The sequence below is a fragment of the Ovis aries genome, chromosome 2 (genome assembly GCF_016772045.2).
Source record: "Ovis aries strain OAR_USU_Benz2616 breed Rambouillet chromosome 2, ARS-UI_Ramb_v3.0, whole genome shotgun sequence".
NCBI classification, from domain to species: Eukaryota; Metazoa; Chordata; class Mammalia; order Artiodactyla; family Bovidae; genus Ovis; species Ovis aries.
Genome location: NC_056055.1, coordinates 199,182,356 through 199,203,332, shown reverse-complemented (window position 1 = coordinate 199,203,332; position 20,977 = coordinate 199,182,356). Strand labels below are relative to the sequence as shown.

General features: G+C 33.8%; 1 protein-coding gene across 2 annotated transcripts in view; it reads left to right on the top strand.

Annotated features, from left to right (window-relative positions):
* Window positions 1–20,652, top strand: part of PGAP1 (post-GPI attachment to proteins inositol deacylase 1) — a 78,303-nt gene extending 57,651 nt beyond the window's left edge. Inside the window, exons 21-28 of one of the 2 annotated variants that reach the window (XM_060410150.1) lie at window positions 4,056–4,146; window positions 4,931–5,128; window positions 6,050–6,185; window positions 9,774–9,824; window positions 10,280–10,467; window positions 11,944–12,048; window positions 13,071–13,205; window positions 16,722–20,652. In XM_060410150.1, coding sequence (XP_060266133.1) covers window positions 4,056–4,146; window positions 4,931–5,128; window positions 6,050–6,185; window positions 9,774–9,824; window positions 10,280–10,467; window positions 11,944–12,048; window positions 13,071–13,205; window positions 16,722–16,791 — 974 coding nt within the window. In that variant the 3' untranslated portion in view covers window positions 16,792–20,652. Of the gene's footprint in view, window positions 1–4,055; window positions 4,147–4,930; window positions 5,129–6,049; window positions 6,186–9,773; window positions 9,825–10,279; window positions 10,468–11,943; window positions 12,049–13,070 lie in introns of both variants that reach the window. The other variant, XM_004004787.6, reaches the window with a different exon arrangement.
* Window positions 20,653–20,977: the final 325 nt, after the last annotated feature.

Below are 20,977 nucleotides of genomic sequence, written 5' to 3'. Positions count from 1 at the left end.
CATGGAGGGAGGAGCCTGGCCAGCTACAGAGGTCACAAAGCGGTCACATAAGTCAGACATGACTGAGCAACTTTCACATACAGAGTACAGCAATTAGAACAGTTTCCCAGGAGCCCTGTGCACTCGCTGGGCTTGGGCAGTAATAATCCAAGAAAGCAAAAGAGAAGAAAACAGAGTGGGGCTGAAACATACAAAAGCAGTCCCCAAGTCCCCTCCACTGTTTCCGTATTGCCAAATCCTTTCACAGCTACTCATTTCCCTTCAGTGACTTTTTACCATTTTAAACCTGCCTTTAGTGTTCATTTTAACCTGATTTAACTTATCTTCCAGGACAAAGGAAGCAACATTTAGTGTGATCTAGTCAGACCCAACCTTTTAATTAAAAGATTATTCTGGCAATATTACATCTCCTATAGTTGAGTATAATTTTTTTTCAAGAGACACTTCATTCTTCTTAGTTTCAAGTGACTTGAAAATTTATTCTCAACCATTTAGGATTTATATCTAGGTAGTCCACAGAGACCCCAAGGATATATGATACTGATTAGAGGATTTGAGTATGAGATTGTGTCTCAAACCAGTTAAAGAAGTAGTTCTGAACCACAAATGCTTATCAGAAGTCACCTGTAGATCATGCTCACTAGAATGGCTATAATAAAAAAGACAGATGATAACAAATTTTAATGAGGATTTGGAGAAATTAGAATCTTTTTGCACTGTTGGTGGAAATGTAAAATGATACAGCTGTTTTGGACAGTGATCCGGCAGTTCCTCAAAAGGTTAAAGAGAGTTGCCATATGACTCAGCAACTCTACTCCTGTATATAGACCTAAGATAAATGAAAACATGCATCCATACTAAACTTGTACATGGATATTCAGAGGAGCACTATTTATAATAGTCAAAGAATGAAAACAACCAAAATGTCCATCAACTGATGAATGGATAAATGTGCTGATGCTTGCTACAATATTGATGGATCTTGGAAATACACTAAGTTGAAGGAGCCAGTCACAAATGACCACATAATGTATGATTCCATTTTTATGACATCCTCAGAGTAAGCCAGTCTATAGAGATAGAAAGTAGGTTCAGTTCAGTTCAGTCGCTCAGTCGTGTCCGACTCTTTGCAACCCCATGAATCGCAGCACGCCAGGCCTCCCTGTCCGTCACCAACTCCCGGAGTTCACTCAGACTCACGTCCATCGAGTCAGTGATGCCATCCAGCCATCTCATCCTCTGTCGACCCCTTCTCCTCCTGCCCCCAATCCCTCCCAGCATCAGAGTCTTTTCCAATGAGTCAACTCTTCGCATGAGGTAGCCAAAGTACCGGAGTTTCAGCTTTAGCATCATTCCTTCCAAAGAAATCCCAGGGCTGATCCCCTTCAGAATGGACTGGTTGGATCTCCTTGCAGTCCAAGGAACTCGCAACAGTCTTCTCCAACACCACAGTTCACAAGCATCAATTCTTCGGCTCTCAGCCTTCTTCACAGTCCAACTCTCACATCCATACATGACCACAGGAAAAACCATAGCCTTGACTAGACGGACCTTAGTTGGCAAAGTAATGTCTCTGCTTTTCAATATGCTATCTAGGTTGGTCATATCTTTTCTTCCAAGGAGTAAGCGTCTTTTAGTTTGGTTGCCTAAAATGGGGATGTATTGGAGGTTTCAGTTAAGAGGAACTGTTTCTTTGGGAGAAATGAAAATGTTTTAAGACTGACTGGAGTGGTGAATGCATACTCTTTGAATGTACTAAAAACCACTGAATTGCATATATTTCAAATGGGTGAATTTTGAGTTGGGAGAATTATATCTCAGTAAAATTGTTTTTAAAAAACAGCTCACCTGTGGGGCTTTATAAAAATACAAATGATGAAACCATAGCCTCAGCTTCCTGAATTTGTTTCACAAATGATGATTGAATATGTACTCTTGTCTGAGAACCACTAAATTAATATTTGTATGGTATATTTATGTTTTTAAATTTTTTAATTGAAGTATAGTTGATTTATAATATGCTAATTTCTGCTATACAGCAAAGTAATTCAGTTATTATACATATGTGCATTGTTTTTTATATTCTTTTCCATTTTGTTTAGGATAGTGAATATAGTTCTCTCTGCTATACAGTAGGACCTTGTCATTTATCCATTCTCTATATAAAAACTTACATCTGCTAAACCCAAACTGCCACTCCATCCTTCCCCCAACCCCTTCCTCCCTGGCAACCACAAGTCTGTTTTCTGTGTCCATGAGTCTTTTTCGTAGATAGATTCAGTTGTGTCATATTTTAGGTTCCACAAATGAGTGCTATCATGTGATATTTGTTTTTCTTTTTCTGTCCTACTTCACTTAGTATGATAATCTCTAGCTGCATTCATGTTGCTGCAAATGGCATTTTTGTTCTTTTTAATGGCTGAGTAATATTCCATTGTATATATGTATCATGTCTATTCATCTGTCAACGGACATTTAAGTTATTTCTATGTCTTGGCTGTTGTGAATAGTGCTGCTATGAACATAGGGTTGCATGTATCTTTTTGAATTAGAGTTTTGTCTGGCTATATACCCAGGAGTAGGATTTCTGGATCATCAGTTCAGTTGCTCAGTCATGTCTGACTCTTTGTGATGACATGGACTGCAGCACACCAGTCTTCTCTAGTCATCACCAACTCCCAGAGCTTGCTCAAACTCATGTCCATTGAGGCAGTGATGCCATCCAACCGTCTCATCCTCTGTCATCCCCTTCTCCTCCCACTTTCAGTCTTTCCCAGCATCAGGGTCTTTTCCAATGAGTCAGTTCTTTGCATCAGGTGCCAAGAGTATTGGAGCTTCAGCTTCAAAAGCAGTCCTTGCAGTGAATGTTCAGGACTGATTTCCTTTAGAATTGACTTGTTTGATCTCCTTACTGTCCAACAGACTCTCAAGAGTCTTCTCCAACACCACAGTTCAAAAACATCAATTCTTCAGTGCTCAGCTTTCTTTATGGTCCAGCTCTCACATCCATATATGACTACTAGAAAAACCATAGCTTTGATTAGACAGACCTTTGTTGGCAAAATAATATCTCTGCTTTTTAATATGCTGTCTAGGTTGGTCATAGCTTTTCTTCCAAGGAGCAAGCATCTTTTAATTTCATGGCTACAGTCACCACCTGCAGTGATTTTGGAGCCCAAGAAAATAAAGTGTGTCACTGTTTCCATTGTTTCCCATCTATTTGCCATGAAGTGATGGGACCAGATGCCGTGATCTTCCTTTTTTCTGAATGTTAAATTTTAAGCCAGCTTTTTCGCTCTCCTCTTTCACTTTCATCAAGAGGCTTTTTAGTTCCTCTTCACTTTCTCCCATAAGGGTGGTGTCATCTGCATATTTGAGGTGATTGATATTTCTCCCAGCAGTCTTGATTCTAGCTTGTGCTTCATCCAGCCCAGCGTTTTACATGATGTACTCTGCATAGAAGTTAAATAAGCAAGCTGACAATGTATAGCCTTGACATACTCCTTTCTCAGTTTGGAACCAGTCCGTTGTTCCATGTCCTGTTAGAACTGTTGCTTCTTGACCTGCATACATTCTGCTTATGGTTCTGGATCATAGAGTAGTTCTGTTTTTAGTTTTTAAAGAACCTCATACTGTTTCCCATAGTTGCTGCACCAACTTCCATTTCCACCAACAGTGTAGAAGGTACGTTGTTTTCTCCACAGCCTCTCTGAAGTGCAAGTTCCCTCAGTCATGTCCAACTCTTTTTGTGACCCCATGGACTGTAGCCTGCAGGGCTCCTCTGCCCATGGGATTTTCCAGGCAGGGATCCTGGAGTGGGTTGCCATTTCCTTCTCCATTTCATCCTCTCTAACAATTATTATTTGTGGAGTTTTTAGTCATAGCCATTTTGACCAGACTTCATTGTAGTTTTGATTGCATTTCAAATTAGAATAATAAAGACTCTTGCTTTCTCACATGTAATATGGTATTCTTGTAAACAATGCAGGATGTAATACATCTCATATTTAATTACTGTGAATTCTCTACTACATATATATTTTTTTAATCACTAGGTCATTGCTTAGAATATGCTACTCTGTTGGATAAAGAAGCCAAACCATACAAAGTTGATCCTTTTGTAATTATGGTTAAGTTTCTATTGGGGTAAGTTTTATTATCTGTGGTAATGATTTTAATTTTATGTATAGAATATTATGCTTGGCTCAAATATGGAGCATAAATTTTCATACAAATAAGACAATTGACTTGTTTTATTAAATGGAATTTTTCTCCTAGGCAAAGGCCTAATAAGCACATCAACGTTTACTTCAGTAGTTTAACCATTTCAAAGGTATTTACTGAAAAGTAATTATTACAGTGTAAACTTAACTTGTAAATATACCAGGACTTTAACATTTCCAAAAGAATGTATACAGTCCATGATCTTCGGGTGTACCAGATTTATGAACTGTAAGTGCTGTAAGATACTGATGAAACAGTGCCTCAGAACACTTTTTATTACTTCCCATCCAAAGTATATTTTAGATCTCTTTACCCTACTTAACATTGCATTCTTAATTTATTCTGATTTTGGGGGAGGGGGATTAAGAAGCATTGCTTAGATATCTTTTCTTCTGTCATTATAATTAGCTATTGTCTTTCTAACTTAAAAAAAATATGACTTCAATACAAGGATTACAAGAGAAGAGTTAAACTGCTTTGAAACTTAAGACTCATATCTTTGAAGATCAGTAGACTCACTAGTTCCTTACAAGGAATTGAAGTTTGTTTTTTCAGGATAATTGCAAATTTAATACCATGGAACTTTGAGGACTCTAGTGAATGGTCAAACGCTTCAAATGTTAAATCCTTGAATGAGAGTTGTTGATTTTTTTGCTTTTATTGTATCATTTGCTTTTTTTGTTTGTTTGTTTTCTTTTATCCACAGATATAAATGGTTTAAAGAATTATGGGATATGTTACTGTTACCAGAATTAGATGCCATCGTTTTAACTAGTCAGAGTATGTGTTTCCCCCTTGTATCTTTGATTCTTTTTCTGTTTGGAACATGTACTGCCTACTGGGGTGGCCTACTCTCTTCTACATCTGTGAGACTTCTTTCTTCATTGTGGCTAGCTTTGAAAAGGTAAAGAATGAGTGACTAAAAGCTTTCTTATTGCTCTTAAGTAAGAAAAAAATCATATTCTGATAGAGAACCTTAAGATTACTTTGCTTTCACTAAAATATAATATCTAAGGAAAAATGTATAAGTAGCAAAACATGGGGTTAGTGTTCAAACTTACATTTCTGTCATAGATAATGATTTATTTCAAGTTAAATGCTACATTTGATTTTGACCATAGTGTTTAAGATGGTAAAAAAATCAAAAAAGTTTAACAGAGTGCACAAGTATTTTTAAATTTCACTGTTTAAATCTTTTCAAAGGGGAATTGTTTGTTTTCTGGCAATGATTTTACGTGGTGGTTTTCAGTCACACCTGAGAGCAAGAGCCTCCAGTCTTAATATGTAGGATCAGATTAGCTGAGATGTGTAAGAGTTCCAAAAGCATTGCCTAGGGTTCTATTATGATCCGAAGACATGGTTTGAAGTTGCTGGGAGGTTTTTCAGGTAAACCAGTGATGTAGTTTCTGTTAATTAACTCTCCTCATGATACATTCTTCCTCCATTTCTTCTAAACTGCTTCTGACATTAACATCATGAGATGTATGAGTGACCTTGAGACTTTAAAAACAGAAAATGATTTCTTTTCATGTCAAGATTGGAATTGTGTGGTACAAAGCCTATAAGTAATAATTATCTTTAACAATACTTTTTCTCTTTTAGTTCTGATACTATCCATAGTATATCTAAATGCAAGAGAAACTATCACAGTATATAACAGAATTTTAAAATATGTGACACCGTCATCTTTATTTTTAAAAGCTTTACTACTTTCCTTATAGTAATGCTTGCAGATTAATAAGGAGAAGCTGACAGAGCACTATACTGTTTTCTCCTTAATTGTGACTGTTAATATGCTTTTAAAATATTATTCTTGTTATTCCAGGCCCTCCGAACTTCCTAAAGATATCAAGATAATATCACCAGACTTGCCCATTTTGACAATTGTTTTGATCCTCATTAGCTGGACAACTTGTGGAGCTTTTGCCATACTTCTTACTTATCTTTACTATGTGTTTAAGGTATGTCAAATAAATAAAGCAAGAAGGCCTGAGTTGTGTATCAGGCAGGCATTGAATTACCCATAGTTGTGAAAAACTCTTTTTCAATCACTGCTGCAGTAACATTCTGGTATATAACAGGCTTATGTGTAAAGATTTTTTTGTAACATCTTAACTATTTCCTTATTACCAAATTCAGACTTAAATTGAAGAAAGTAGGGAAAACCACTAGACCATTCATGTATGACCTAAATCAAATCCCTTATGATTATACAGTGGAAGTGAGAAATAGATTTAAGGGCCTAGATCTGATAGATAGAGTGCCTGATGAACTATGGAATGAGGTTTGTGACATTGTACAGGAGACAGGGATCAAGACCATCCCCATGGAAAAGAAATTTTAAAAAGCAAAATGGCTGTCTAGGGAGGCCTTACAAATAGCCGTGAAAAGAAAAGAGGCGAAAAGCCAAGGAGAAAAGGAAAGATATAAGCATCTGAATGCAGAGTTCCAGAGAATAGCAAGAAGAGATAAGAAAGCCTTCTTCAGTGATCAATGCAAAGAAATAGAGGAAAACAATAGAATGGGGAAGACTAGAGATCTCTTCAAGAAAATTAGAGATACCAAGGGAACATTTCATGCAAAGATGGGCTCGATAAAGGACAGAAATGGTCTGGACCTAACAGAAGCAGAAGATATTAAGAAGAGGTGGCAAGAATGCACGGAAGAACTGTACAAAAAAGATCTTCATGACCCAGATAATCATGATGATGTGATCACTCATCTAGAGCCAGACATCTTGGAATGTGAAGTCAAGTGGGCCTTAGAAAGCATCACTATGAACAAAGCTAGTGGAGGTGATGGAATTCCAGTTGAGCTATTTCAAATCCTGAAAGATGATGCTGTGAAAGTGCTGCACTCAATATGCCAGCACAATTGGAAAACTCAGCAGTGGCCGCAGGACTGGAAAAGGTCAGTTTTCATTCCAATTCCAAAGAAAGGCAATGGCAAAGAATGCTCAAATACCACACAGTTGCACTCATCTCACACACTAGTAAAGTAATGCTCAAAATTCTCCAAGCCAGGCTTCAGCAATACGTGAACTGTGAACTTCCTGATGTTCAAGCTGGTTTTAGATAACACAGAGGAACCAGAGATCGAATTGCCAACATCCGCTAGATCATGGAAAAAGCAAGAAAGTTCCAGAAAAACATCTATTTCTGCTTTATTGACTATGCCAAAGCCTTTGACTGTGTGGATCACAATAAACTGTGGAAAATTCTTTAAGAGATGGGAATACCAGACCACCTAACCTGCCTCTTGAGAAATCTGTATGCAGGTCAGGAAGCAACAGTTAGAACTGGACATGGAACAACAGACTGGTCCCAAATAGGAAAAGGAGTACATCAAGGCTGTATATTGTCACCCTGCTTGTTTAACTTATATGCAGAGTACATCATGAGAAACACTGGACTGGAAGAAACACAAGCTGGAATCAAGATTGCCAGGAGAAATATCAATAACCTCAGATATGCAGATGACACCACCCTTATGGCAGAAAGTGAAGAGGAACTAAAAGCCTCTTGATGAAAGTGAAAGAGGAGAGCGAAAAAGTTGGCTTAAAGCTCAACATTCAGAAAACGAAGATCATGGCATCCGGTCCCATCACTTCATGGGAAATAGATGGGAAACAGTGGAAACAGTGTCAGACTTTATTTTTTTTAGGCTCCAAAATCACTGCAGATGGTGACTGCAGCCATGAAATTAAGAGATGCTTACTCCTTGGAAGGAAAGTTATGACCAACCTAGATAGTATATTCAAAAGCAGAGACATTACTTTGCCGACTAAGGTCCGTCTAGTCAAGGCTATGGTTTTTCCTGTGGTCATGTATGGATGTGAGAGTTGGACTGTGAAAAGGCTGAGCACTGAAGAATTGATGGTTTTGAACTGTGGTGTTGGAGAAGACTCTTGAGAATCCCTTGGACTGCCAGGAGATCCAACCAGTCCATTCTGAAGGAGATCAACCCTGGGATTTGGAAGGAATGATGCTAAAGCTGAAACTCCAGTACTTTGGCCACCTCATGCAAAGAGTTGACCCATTGGAAAGGACTCTGATGCTGGGAGGGACTGGGGGCAGGAGGAGAAGGGGATGACAGAGGATGAGATGACTGGATGGCATCACGGACTCAATGGACGTGAGTGAGTGAACTCCAGGAGATGGTGATGGACAGGGAGGCCTGGTGTGCTGCGATTCATGGGGTCGCAAAGAGTCGGACACGACTGAGCGACTGAACTGAACTGAAATATTTCAGATATATGAAGTTAACTGTAGAACTGAAGTTACTTATCTGAATTGAGTTTCTTTGTTAAAAACAAAGGGAGGGGAGGAGATGTAATCTGTTTCACATTACTTGATACTTTGGCAAATAATGTTAACTTTTTGAAAAACATTCTCCGAGAACAGTTTGTTCATAACTTTTCTTTGAATATGGATAATAGACATAATAATTGGTTATGTCAATTGGATCAAGTTGTTGGTCATGCTGAAACATGCAGAATGTTACAAATGTTGCTGAAGAATCATAAGACAATGATAAAAATAATTAAGCTGGTAATTTTACTGAGGAAATGAAAAACACTTCTAAAAAGACTGACAGCTTTTCAGGAAAATTCAGGATAATATAATTGCATGAGCTCCACATTAACCTTATATAGAGTTAGTTGATATCAGAAAGGATAATAATTTCTTTCCTTTTTTTTTTTTCGCTAGCAAAGACTTATTTGTATATGCATTTAATACAAATGGGCTTCCCTGGTGGCTCAGACTATAAAGAATTTACCCGTAATGCAGGCGACCCAGGTTCCATCCTGGGTTAGGAAGATCCCATGAACAGAGGAGCCTGATGGGCTGTATGTAGTCCATGAGGTCACAAAGACACAGACACAACTGAGTGACTAACACTTTACACTAAATATATGCCATTATAGATTACTTTCAGTTTTCAGAGGAAAAGTAAGACCATCAGAAAAAACTATTCAGAGTTTTATTTATAAATATAAATTAATTTGATTTATAAATACAATATTTTTAGTTTTTTAGGTGAATATTTCAAACAACTGACACAGTAAGAAAAACTTTCTCAAATATTTAAGCACACCTAATAAATTTGTAGACTTTCCCAGGGTCTTGTAAACGTTTTACCATCCTATATAATTGAGTTTCGATTTTCAAAGATTTAGATTATATAACACTTGTTAAGATGTTTATACTGTGCTGAATATAGTCAAATTTTTGACTGACATAACATTTTAAGTTGCATTAGCAAGGCACCATTCAAGCATAGTGTCACACAGTGTGGAAAGATTAACATTATATTCTAGCCCCAACATACTCTGTGATGTTTTATTTTGTTTCTGATTTTTAATCCATGATAGCAAGCACATGTAGCTATTATTTATCTTTTCTAAAAGAATGTTTTTAAATGTTGAAATGGATTTTTATTTATTTAGATTTTAAAAATTTCAAATTATAATACTTCTCAATTTCTATAAAAATGGTTGTTTTTTGTTTCAAAATAAAAGTAAAATTAATGTCTTTTCTTCTTCATAGATTGTTCATCTGCAAGCCAGCCTAACAACTTTTAAAAACAGCCAGACTGTGGTAAGTTTTATTTTCATAACCTTATAGAACATGGAAAAACATAAAAGTTTATTTTAAAAAAGTTAGAATTTTACAATATTTAGAAGTTTACAATATTTGAATTTAAATAGCTTTAGGAAAATGGAACCTAATGATTTTTAAAATAAGACTTAGAGATTATCATTTAATTCGATGTTAGTACTTAAGTTGCCTTTGTTATTACAATTATCTCTTAAATTTTATTTTAAGTAATTACTTAGAGGATATATTCTTAGCAGTGGAAATATCAAGTCAATGGAATAAGTTTTATAACTGAAAACTGCTTAAAATACTTTCAAATAAGATAATTTCAGTATTTTATATCAGTTTGGTAATGAAAAACTGTATTCAGCTGTTGGATAACTGAGTATGATTCTAAATAAAGTAATACATAATTTTACTTAATATCTCAATATTTTTGCTTTACTGCTTTATAGAATCCCAAACACTCTAGAAGAAGTGAAAAAAAATCCAATCACCATAAAGACTCTGTAGTACACCATCTCCGTTTATCTGCCAGTGATGCTGAAGATAGTCTTCGCATGCACAGTACTTTGATTAACTTATTAACATGGATTGTATTACTCAGCATGCCATCTTTAATTTATTGGTTAAAGAATCTTAGGTAAGTGTTATTTATATAGTTATAATTTATGTGGTTTAAATGATAAATATCTGTAAGTAGAGCTTGCAAGATCCCTAATGATTCATAAAACTTTCACAAGAACAAGAAGCTTTTACCTGAAATTTATTTTTAGCATATTCACGTTTTCTTTTTTTCCATGAGAATATAAACTTCCCAAAAATCTGCCCAGTAGGGGGGAATTCTATTTTATTTACTTTTCCTTTAACCTTTTTTGAGTCTAGAAATATGTGAAAATGTGCTTTATTTTGCTGAGTTAATGTATTCATAATGTTAGTGCTTTAATTTTTCAACTTATCAATTTTATATTAAATTGAGTGGAAGATAAATGCTACATTTAAAATAATAGAAATAATGAAGGAAGTGTGAGCTTTTCTGATGTGTCCTACACATTGAGCTAAAGTAAGTGATCAGGTATTTCACTACTGAAAACTCATTTGCGTGCTAGGTTAAATGAAGCCTAAAAATGCCTAAGATTATTTCTAGAATATTTAGTTTTTATTAAATTGTCTTTTAAAAAAGCTCCCTTATTCAGTTAATAGTGAACTCCTGATTAATATAGATTTTAGAAATGATATAAAATTTTCAGATTATCTACATATTGGAGGTGGTTTTTTTTGAAAAGTCAGATGAATCAAAATAAGTTCAATAAATTAAATCACTGGTTACCAGATGTTAATCTCCTTCCTCTGTCCCTTATTTTGGGCTTCCCAGGTAGTGTTAGTAAAATACCTGTCTGCTAATGCAGGAGACTTAAAAGATGCAGGTTCGATCCCTGGGTTGGGAAGGTCCCCTGGAGGAGGGTATGGCAACCCAATCCAGTATTCTTGCCTAGAAAATCCCTTGGACAGAGGAGCCTGGCAAGTTACGGTCCATAGAGATGCAGAGTCAGACATGACTGAAGTGACTTAGTGAGTCCCTTACTTTAATCAAGGTCCAGATTTTTGATCACAGATTTGGGGAGAAAACCACTTCAGGAGCCCAAATTTATGATTCTGAAAGGCTGTAGGTATCTCACTCAATGCAAGAGATGAGAATTTGGATTTTAAAAAATAAGGGACAATAAATTTAAAGAAAAAATAAGGGACAGTTACTTTGTGTAAAGTTTTATTTTTTTATCTTATTTAAATAAAACAATTTAAATATATTTTAAATAATTTGTTTTATGAAATATCTGTATATGACCTTTTAGGCATATACTAACAGAAAGGAAGTGCTTCCATATTGGATATTTTCATTTCCTTTAGTAGCTTCTGAATATAATTCTCCATCTAAAACCTTGAGTATAAAGATGATGTAGAGCAAAATTTATTTATTAATGATTTTATGAACACTTTAGAGCTTTATTATATTCACATTGTGATTGTAAGGTTTTGAAATTTATTGATTGATTTTGATAATTTAAAATGATGGGCTATGCTTTGTTGATTTATGTTTTTTTTTTTCTTTCTGATCTAGGTATTACTTTAAACTTAATCCTGATCCATGTAAACCTTTGGCATTTATCCTTATTCCAACTATGGCAATTCTTGGAAATACTTACACTACTTCAATAAAATCAAGGTATAGTCTTTTAATCTTTCTTTTTCTCTCATCTATTCCTGGTATTTTATATCTGGATCATACCTTTCATTCCTAATTACATGGACAATACTAAAGGTGATCCCTTAATAGTAATTAGGTTTATATGTAAATATACAGCTTAGGTGCAAATGTATTATGTTTTCTTAATTATGGGTTTTATTTGTTAGTATATAATGATTTTTTTCTTTAAAAAGTTAATCCTTAAAATAGTTGATATTTAAGTTTGCTTCCAATAAAATACAGAAGTTGAAAGTAGGTAGTAATATAGATGAAGTAGGATTGGCCATGACTCGATAATTTCTGAAGCTGGGGGATGGGTCCATGAGGTTCATTGTACTGTTAATCTACTTGTATATATGTTTAAGATTTTTCATAATAAAATTTTACCTTTCATTGACTGCTTATTTGCTCTGAGAGTGTTTTCAGTTGATTCTGGCAGATAGTTGCAGATATTCTAAAATCAGGCAGATCTGGGGTTTAAATCTAAGGCTTTGTGTTCTTCGGTAAATTTCTTAATCCCTCAGTTTCTCTGTTTTCAGAGTATTTTTTAATATTTAGTGTCTTGTCTTATATGCTCCTGTTAGGAATTAAGGATTTTTTTTTTTTGGTTGAAGCTTTTTGCTGATATTAAATAGGTTGAAAATAAATATTTCTGTAGCTATATTGTAGTAAACATTATTGATTTTTTTCCTTATTAAGATAAATTTCTAAAAAGTCAAATTGCTGAATATAAGTCCAACTAGTATTTTTTTGTGCTTAAAATTTAAAAGAATAAGCAAAACTGGTTATTTACTTAATAGAATATGTTTCTCTTTCCCAGCCAAAATTTATTCGTACTGATATTTTTTTTAAAATATGGACTGTTAAATTCTTTATGTGAAAAATTACTTTATCTAAACATCACATAGAATACTTTACAAAACTGTGTAAAAGATTGACATACTCAGTTTTTGTTCACTGAGTAAGTTAACATTATAATGTATATTTCTGTCTCTCTACAGTAAATTATTGAAGACTACTTCACAGTTTCCACTTCCTCTGGCTGTTGGTGTGATTGCTTTTGGGTCGTCACACTTATACAGGGTTCCATGCTTTGTCTTCATTCCTCTTTTACTCCATGCATTATGCAACTTTATGTAAGACTGGATTTAAGGAATGATAAAGATGATTTATGCCTTTAGGGCCAGTATTAAGTGGGAACAACACAGATCCATCAGTGTCAACAGCAAGATCCTTTGGAGAAGACAAGTCTATTTTTACAATGTTGAAGACAGGAAATTAGTTTTGTAATGCTTGAGGAAAGTAGTTGAAGCATGGTTTTGTTTTGTGGTATGACATCTGTGTACTAGTCATTTTTGAAAAATTAGTAAAAGGATATGGTGGTCACTGTCTTTGAGGACTTCTCTGCAAAGCTAGTCTGCTTGATTGGCCATGCCAGGATCTTCTCCTAAACACTCAGTAAATGTAGCATTGTTTTTGTCTCATCACCTCAGACATTCTGCTCATTTCATCAAGCTTTCTTCTGAAAAGTGGGTTAGTTTGTATTTGCTACACTATATATATTGAAAAATAAGTCTTAAAAGATAAATGAAATTTAAACTGCTTTATCAGAAATAAAATAGCCACAATCTTTAGTTTTTGGCAGCCAGAGTGAACAAAATAGATCTTTTGTTTCTTACATCTATGAAAATATGCTTTAAGTTCAAAGGAGACATGTTTTCTTGATAACCAAGCAAGATTGGTGAATAGAAACATAATTCAAATTTAAAACTTAGTGAAAATTTCTTCTTGCTTTTTAAATAAGAATCTTATTTTGTGTTCTTAGTGATTATCAGGAGACTATTGAAGAGATGTATTGCTAAATTTGAAGCAAATTCTCATAGATATTTACCGATAGGCATTGGAGCAGTTCATTCATTCAGTCTGTACCATTTTATTTAATTCACTGACCCCATGGTTGCCCAGTGTCTCAGGTCATGATGGATCATTAAAATAACTAAACTCCAGTAGTCAGAAAAAAACCCTGCATTTGCACAGGTTTTTGTCTCCTATAGGGAAAAAAATCAGCATGATCAAGTGCAGTATAGAATTAAACTATTTAATGTATAGAATTAAACTATTAATGGAATAACAGTGGAAAACTGTTATTCCATTAATAGCGTAAGTATCAACAATATACCTGAATAAGTTGGCGTATTTAGTCATTAGGTTCAATAGTAGAATCTTAATTTGCCAAGGTAATTACTATTTGACAGATAAGAGTAATATTACATTTCATTCCAGATTTCAGCTTGTTTTTAGAAAGTAGATGTAATCAAGTGTAGTCCTTATGTTCCAGTAACTTCACAGTTGCACTTGTGAACTTGTGTCCTTGTTAGTGCCAAGGAATGTCCAAGAGTACCAGGTTCATTTTACCTGCCATTGCAACTGAATTCCATTACAACCTCTCAGCTGTTACTGCCTTTTAGAGAGTCACCCCCATTTTACTGCCTATAGAGGGTTACCTCACTTCTTTTCTCAGTTGTTCCTCATGTCGTTACTGTTATCAGTTGAAGAGGATCTTGCTGTCATGTCTAAGAGTTATAAGTTTTTTTATTCTATTCTCTTTCTCAGCTTTATGTTCAGTATTCATATTTTCACTTACTGGGATCATTAAAGGGAAGTGATAACCTTATAATAGACATGGCAGGCATACCAGGCTCTTGTTTGTTTGCTAAAAGTAGCAAAAGGGATTAAAATATAAACCTGAAAGGAAAGAGTACACTTTCCCATGACATGTCACATACATATTTAAACAAGGATACGTATGCCTAGGTTTAGCTATACAGATGCTCATAGCAACTTTTACACATAGGATGTCTTTTGTTTTTTCACTCAGGTGTAGTTGTATTTCAAGTTGCAGGTTAAATATATCATTTAAATATTTGTAAATTTGAACTTAATTCCATATACAGAACCTAAACAAATTCATTAATTAGAATCGTCTAATTTGGCCTGTACTTTCATCACAATTGACAGCTCTAATCATTGTGTTTATGTGATCTAAAGACTCCTTGTTTAGTCATTTCTGCTCATCGGTAAAATGTAACAAGCTTAAATTTCTCATTTGTGGGTAGTGTGTTAGCTTTTTAAAGCAGCAGATTAGACACACTAATTTTCATGAAAATATTTTCACATGATGGTAGTTAGCATGTAGTCCTAAAGTCTTATTCCAACAAAATATTTCATTTTAGGACCACTAAAGGATTCTAATTAAGCATGTATAAACAGCAGTAGTTTGGGTTCTTATACATAATTCACACACACACAGACGCACACATACACACTCATTTTCAGAGGGTCTTCATCAAGTCCTAATGTAATTTAAACCCAAATAACTATCAGAGATGAGAAGATAGTCTCTTTCTGAAGATTAGTAAAACTAATGTTTCTATTGCTTGAGAAAAGGAAAGTCCTTTGTCTTTAAATTACACATTCTTTCAAGCATACCTATATTATTAGCTGGCCAAACAGCACAGGTTTATCAGAAATGTTACTAAAAGTGAAACTATTGGCAGTTAGGGATTGTCTCATTTAGATAACTTCTGAGCTTTGTTGTTATAACATCTTTATTTAGATTTTTTTGAGCTTTTAACTTATAAAAATTGCTCCTAGACCCTATTGTTGATACCTAGATCAAATATAGCCTGGACAGGATAAACACTGAGTACTTTCAGTGTTTCTAATCCTCTGGAGTTACTACTGTTACAATTTGGAGCAGATAATATGATAGAAATTATTAACACTTTTTTCTTTATCTTTTTCATGTTAGAAAGTATACAATTTCTGCTAGCTGTTTTCTTGATTCTTACCAGAATGAAAGTGTTTAAAACACTAGTCCTAAAAAAAAAACAAAAACAAACAACCCATTTGTGCCTGATTAACACTGACTTTGTGTCTCTTCAGTATATATTGATCATGTATTGATTAATCTTTAATTTTTTTAATATTTCAATTCAGATAAGTTCCTATGTATATAATGGAATACTTCTCATTTGAACTACAATATAATATCTGCATGATTATACAGTAAGGAAAAGAAATGAATGACTATAATAGGCCTAGTAAATGGTTTTTGTTGATTATTCTGCCACTCATGCAGATGCTACACATTTCCACCACACACACATACTTTCATGAGACAGATTATCTGATTTGTTCATTATCTATCTAGTTCCCATTCTTAACTCTTGAGGTTTTTCACTTACAGCATAGTGTGTTCTTTTCACCTCACTGTTGATTAGCATCTCTTACAGAAGGTGGTCAAGGGAAATAAAACAATTAAAGGTGAAACTCAGTTTTCAGTTTATTCTTAAAAGCTCTGAAGAAACAGGAAAACAGAGATGATGAGGAAAGCTAGAACTGTTGATTCCTGAATCCCAGACCATTCAATTGGCCTGTATTTTCATCTTAAGAATTAGGTGTAAATTAATGTAATATCTTGCTTTATTGTGAGGTTTAGAGCAAAGCCTTACAGTGCCACATTTGCAATTTTTTAGTAACTTGTTATTAAAACTAGTTGGGAAGAATTTTTTTAATGTATAGGGACTTCTGTGACTAAGGTATTTGTCGATTATTTTTCATCATCACTTTGTGTTTTCTCTGTGTTTTAGATTTATGAAATTACAGGAAACAAGAAAACCTTGTGAAGTTTTTTTTTTTGGGGGGGGGGTGTCAATTTGAAGAGTATAGCACGCCTCCAGGAATAAAAGAAGCAATAAAAGTCTTTGTGTTTTGAAATTAGACCCAGACAGAAAGCTTCTTGCCATGTAAGGTAAATGTAGAAGATACTTTTACAAAATGCTAAGATGATTAGGAGCTGAAACTTTATCCCAGTCTTTTGGAACAAAGGACGTTTCAAGTTCTGTAATGAACTTTTGCTTATACATTATTACTCATGCATTCTTTCACAGTATATTTTAACAGCCTGAGGAAATAGAAAGCTTGTAAGGCTACTTATGTTCTTTACTTTTAATAAGAATAATAGGAAAGAAAAGTCAAATCAGTAATCCAAATCTGAGTATGTGTACTCTAAATGCTCAAGAATTCACACTTTTTATAAATTATATTATGATTACAGATGACTGAATTTTATATATTAGTAACTTAATCTGAAGAATGGAACAGAATTTGGAAATATAATAAACCGTTATTTCATTTATAGTAGAAATGTAGCAATATACCTGAATTGGTAACATCACTTTAAAAAGTTAGGTGATATTCTAAGCTATTGATACATCTTGATTACATTGTCTCTAGCTGAAATTTTTTAAATCAAGTGCAGTACTTTCTAAAAGTGTTTTGCATGTTATGCCGCCAAAAATGACTGTTTTGAAATACCAGTTAATTTCTAATGACTTTGTATGGGACTTGATATATATGAGTCAGACTTACTCTGCGCTCATTCTGTACATTGTAACTTGGAACACTTCTGAAAAACTGTATCTGTTGATGTAGTTTGATTAGGTAGTGCAGATTTGTTTGCATATGTGAACCCTAATCATAGTTTAAGAACTCTAGAAGTAGCCATTTTTGTAAAGTTCATAGGCTATTTTTTTTTCGTGTTATTTTGGTTTTTAGTATTTATATAGTAGAAATGTTACTACTAAAAGATTTATAGACAAAGCATAGAACTATTGTTCAAAAGCCTAAATAATAGGCATGTTTTGTATTTCATGTTGTTTTGTTTCATATTGGACTTTTTACATCCCTTTTCTTAGGGAAAAAAACCACATTTGAATTTTTTTTTAGCATAAAGCTCTGCATTGAAAATAGAACTGTATTCATATGGTTAGCAAAACACACTTTGCCACCAAAGCTAAATGAAATTTTAAAATACCTCCAGATAATCTGTGCCAATGAACTTTTCTTACCATATTGGGATTAAAGCAAAAATAATCTTTTCAGTATTTTTCTTCTAGGACTTATATTAAATACGCAAATCATCAAAATTTATATTCTGTATCCTGATTTTTCTTTGAAAATATATAAAGCTTATAGCATAGTGTATTCTGTTTTGTCTGCTTTCTGAAGTAGTGTTTTCTGGTTTTATTGGATGAAAGTTGGTTTACCTGATAATGATCTTCCAGTATCAGTTGAAGAAATCATTTAGGTAATCTTGTTTCATATTCATTCTGTAGAACTTTAAATTCTATTGCCCTGATCATTTTTAGTACAGGTGTCTCTCATTTATGTAATAGAAAGTTTTTTGTGGAATTTCTTTTATTTTCTGTTTTTCCATTCATTCCCTTTATACAGTCACACAGGGGAAATTTATCCACTGGAACGCAACATAGTACAATGAAGTAAGCATTGTAAAATGCATCTTAAAGGAAAATGTAAAGACAATCAAGGTGTTAATGCTGAAGTGTTAACATTGATGTGGTAGTGTACTCATGAGAGAAAAGTCGGAATATGATAGATTAAAAACTGTTGTGTTTATATTGTTGAAATTCTTTAATTTCTCTCCTATAGAAATTTTCACAGGGAATTTCAGTCCCTCATATTACGGTTTTTCCCATAATTTAATGTCAGTTAACTGTTTCTCTGCCCAGTCATGTTGATGCAGTTTGCATAAGTAGCCTTGGAAGTAAAGAAGCAACAGATAAAGCCAAATATTAAAATGTTTGGTCTTGATTATCCAATTATCTGGTGGGGATAGATGATAATAAAAAAATGATGTATAAGATCTAAAAATTCAGTGAACATTATTTTTGGAATGAGTTTGTCCTTTGTATTGAATAATTTTATCCTAAATAGGAGATGCCTGTATTTAACATAACCATGTTTTCTTTATAATCAGGTATGTATTTGTTGGAATATTGGTACAAATAATCTTCTCTGCCTCTACTGTAGAAGGAGAAAAATCCAGTTTTTAGTGTATATAAATTAAGAAGTTGTATATTTACATTTTTAAAAATATAAAAATGATTTAGATATGTTGTTTTGAAGTGATTGTATTACCATGTCTTAAGCTTATTGCTAACTATAAATGTAGCAACATACCCATGAAAAACCAGACCAAAATTGAATGCATATTAACACTGTGACCTTGAACTTATAGTTGTTTGGGATAAAATAGACCGTGCCTTAAAATGCTGAAAGAATGCCCTGAAGTTTTGTAATTATATATTTTATTATTGGTGGTCTTCTCAAATTGGCCCCAAATCCTTTTCTTTGAGGCTGGTGAAGTAAAAATTTTTAAATAACAGTTAATCAGTATTTCCCTTAGTATAAGCTGAACTATTGCTCCACAGGCCTTTCTTAATTTCCATAGTTCCCATTTCAAATTAAAATTAACTTAAACTTCATAGATGTAGAAAACGAAGTTTGGCTACAGTTTTTGAAAATAAATTTATTTTAGGAAAGGATGGTGGCATTTCTGAGATTTAATACACATGCAAATGTAACCTGCAAATGTATTTTTTTGTCTTTTTAATGTATAATCTATCAAAGACATGAATTCTTCTCTAAGACATGTACTTATTTTTTTCCTCAGATTATTGAGCCTTGTATATCAAAGTTAGTTTAGCCAATAATGATTTTTCATTAAATATAAACTCAGATTCATGTATACATTTAAACATTATTTTCCCTCTTTTAGATATCAAGAGAAAACTGGCCCCAGTTTTTTATGGATTTTCTTTCAGTGTAAAGACTTACATTTTTATTATGCTTATTTATAATAATGGATATAATTTCAGTCAAAACAAATCATTCCATTCATAGGATGTTCATGGTCTCTGCTGAAAGATGCCCATATCTCTGTGTATTCAGAATTTTTTGTATATTTTTTATTTATAATTTTGAATATAAACTCAGCATTTTTCTTTCTTCTCATTTAATCTCTACTACCTCCCATCAAAGACAAAAATATAGGTTTCTCTGAAAGTGTGTAGAGAGGAAACGTCTTTCCTTAAAGCATGGTCAAATTGAGATGGAAATAGTTTGGGCAAGGGTATGTAATACAGTAAGATTCATGGCTGTCATGTCAACCTACATCAGTTTCTATATTATAGTTAAAAGTTTATAGAGGACTTTGTGTTATAGAGCACTATGTGTTACACTGAGAAAGACTCAGTCATCATTAACTTGCAAGTCAGTAATTTTATTCTCCTTCAGAAAATGCAGCACATGATAATACTTAGCAGTACAAAACAATTCATCCTATAATATATACTGAAAAATGATTGTCATCTTGCAGATTTTTCCTTTGAAACGTGCATGACCTTCTCCAGTACTTTGTACAATGTATGGTGTACTAAATACATTTATGTGTAATTTTGTGTGTACTTTTTGTATGGTATAATTAACATTATTACATTTAACTAGTTGTAATTCACAAAAAGTGCTATTTATTGTACTCCATAGAGTGTTGTGAATGTTTTGCTCTGTGTTTCAACGTTATGGTTTAGGGTTTAATAGATGAATATTTGCCTTCAGTCTCTGCTCAGGTATTAATGTGTAGCATTATTTGGTGCTTTCTTTTTAATCTGTCATAATTTAATGTTCTGAATGTTCAACAATAAATTTGGTGAACAAAAACACATGGTGCAGAATTGCTTACCAGTTTACATACTCCACAATACCATCTCAGGAAAAACCCTTAAAAATGATTTCTTTATGGCATGTCTAGCATTTCAGAAGTTTAAATGCCTAAGCATGGAACATGATAAACATGGTACATCACAGTAAACATAGGAAATATGAAAATTTCTAGTATTTCCCAGTTTGGTATTTTGTAGCTTCCCATATAAGGCTTCCTTGGTGGCTTAGTGGTAAAGAATCTACCTGCCAGTGCAGGAGATATGGATTTGATCCCTGGGTTGGGAAGATCCCCTGGAGGAGGAAATGGCAACCCACTCCAGGA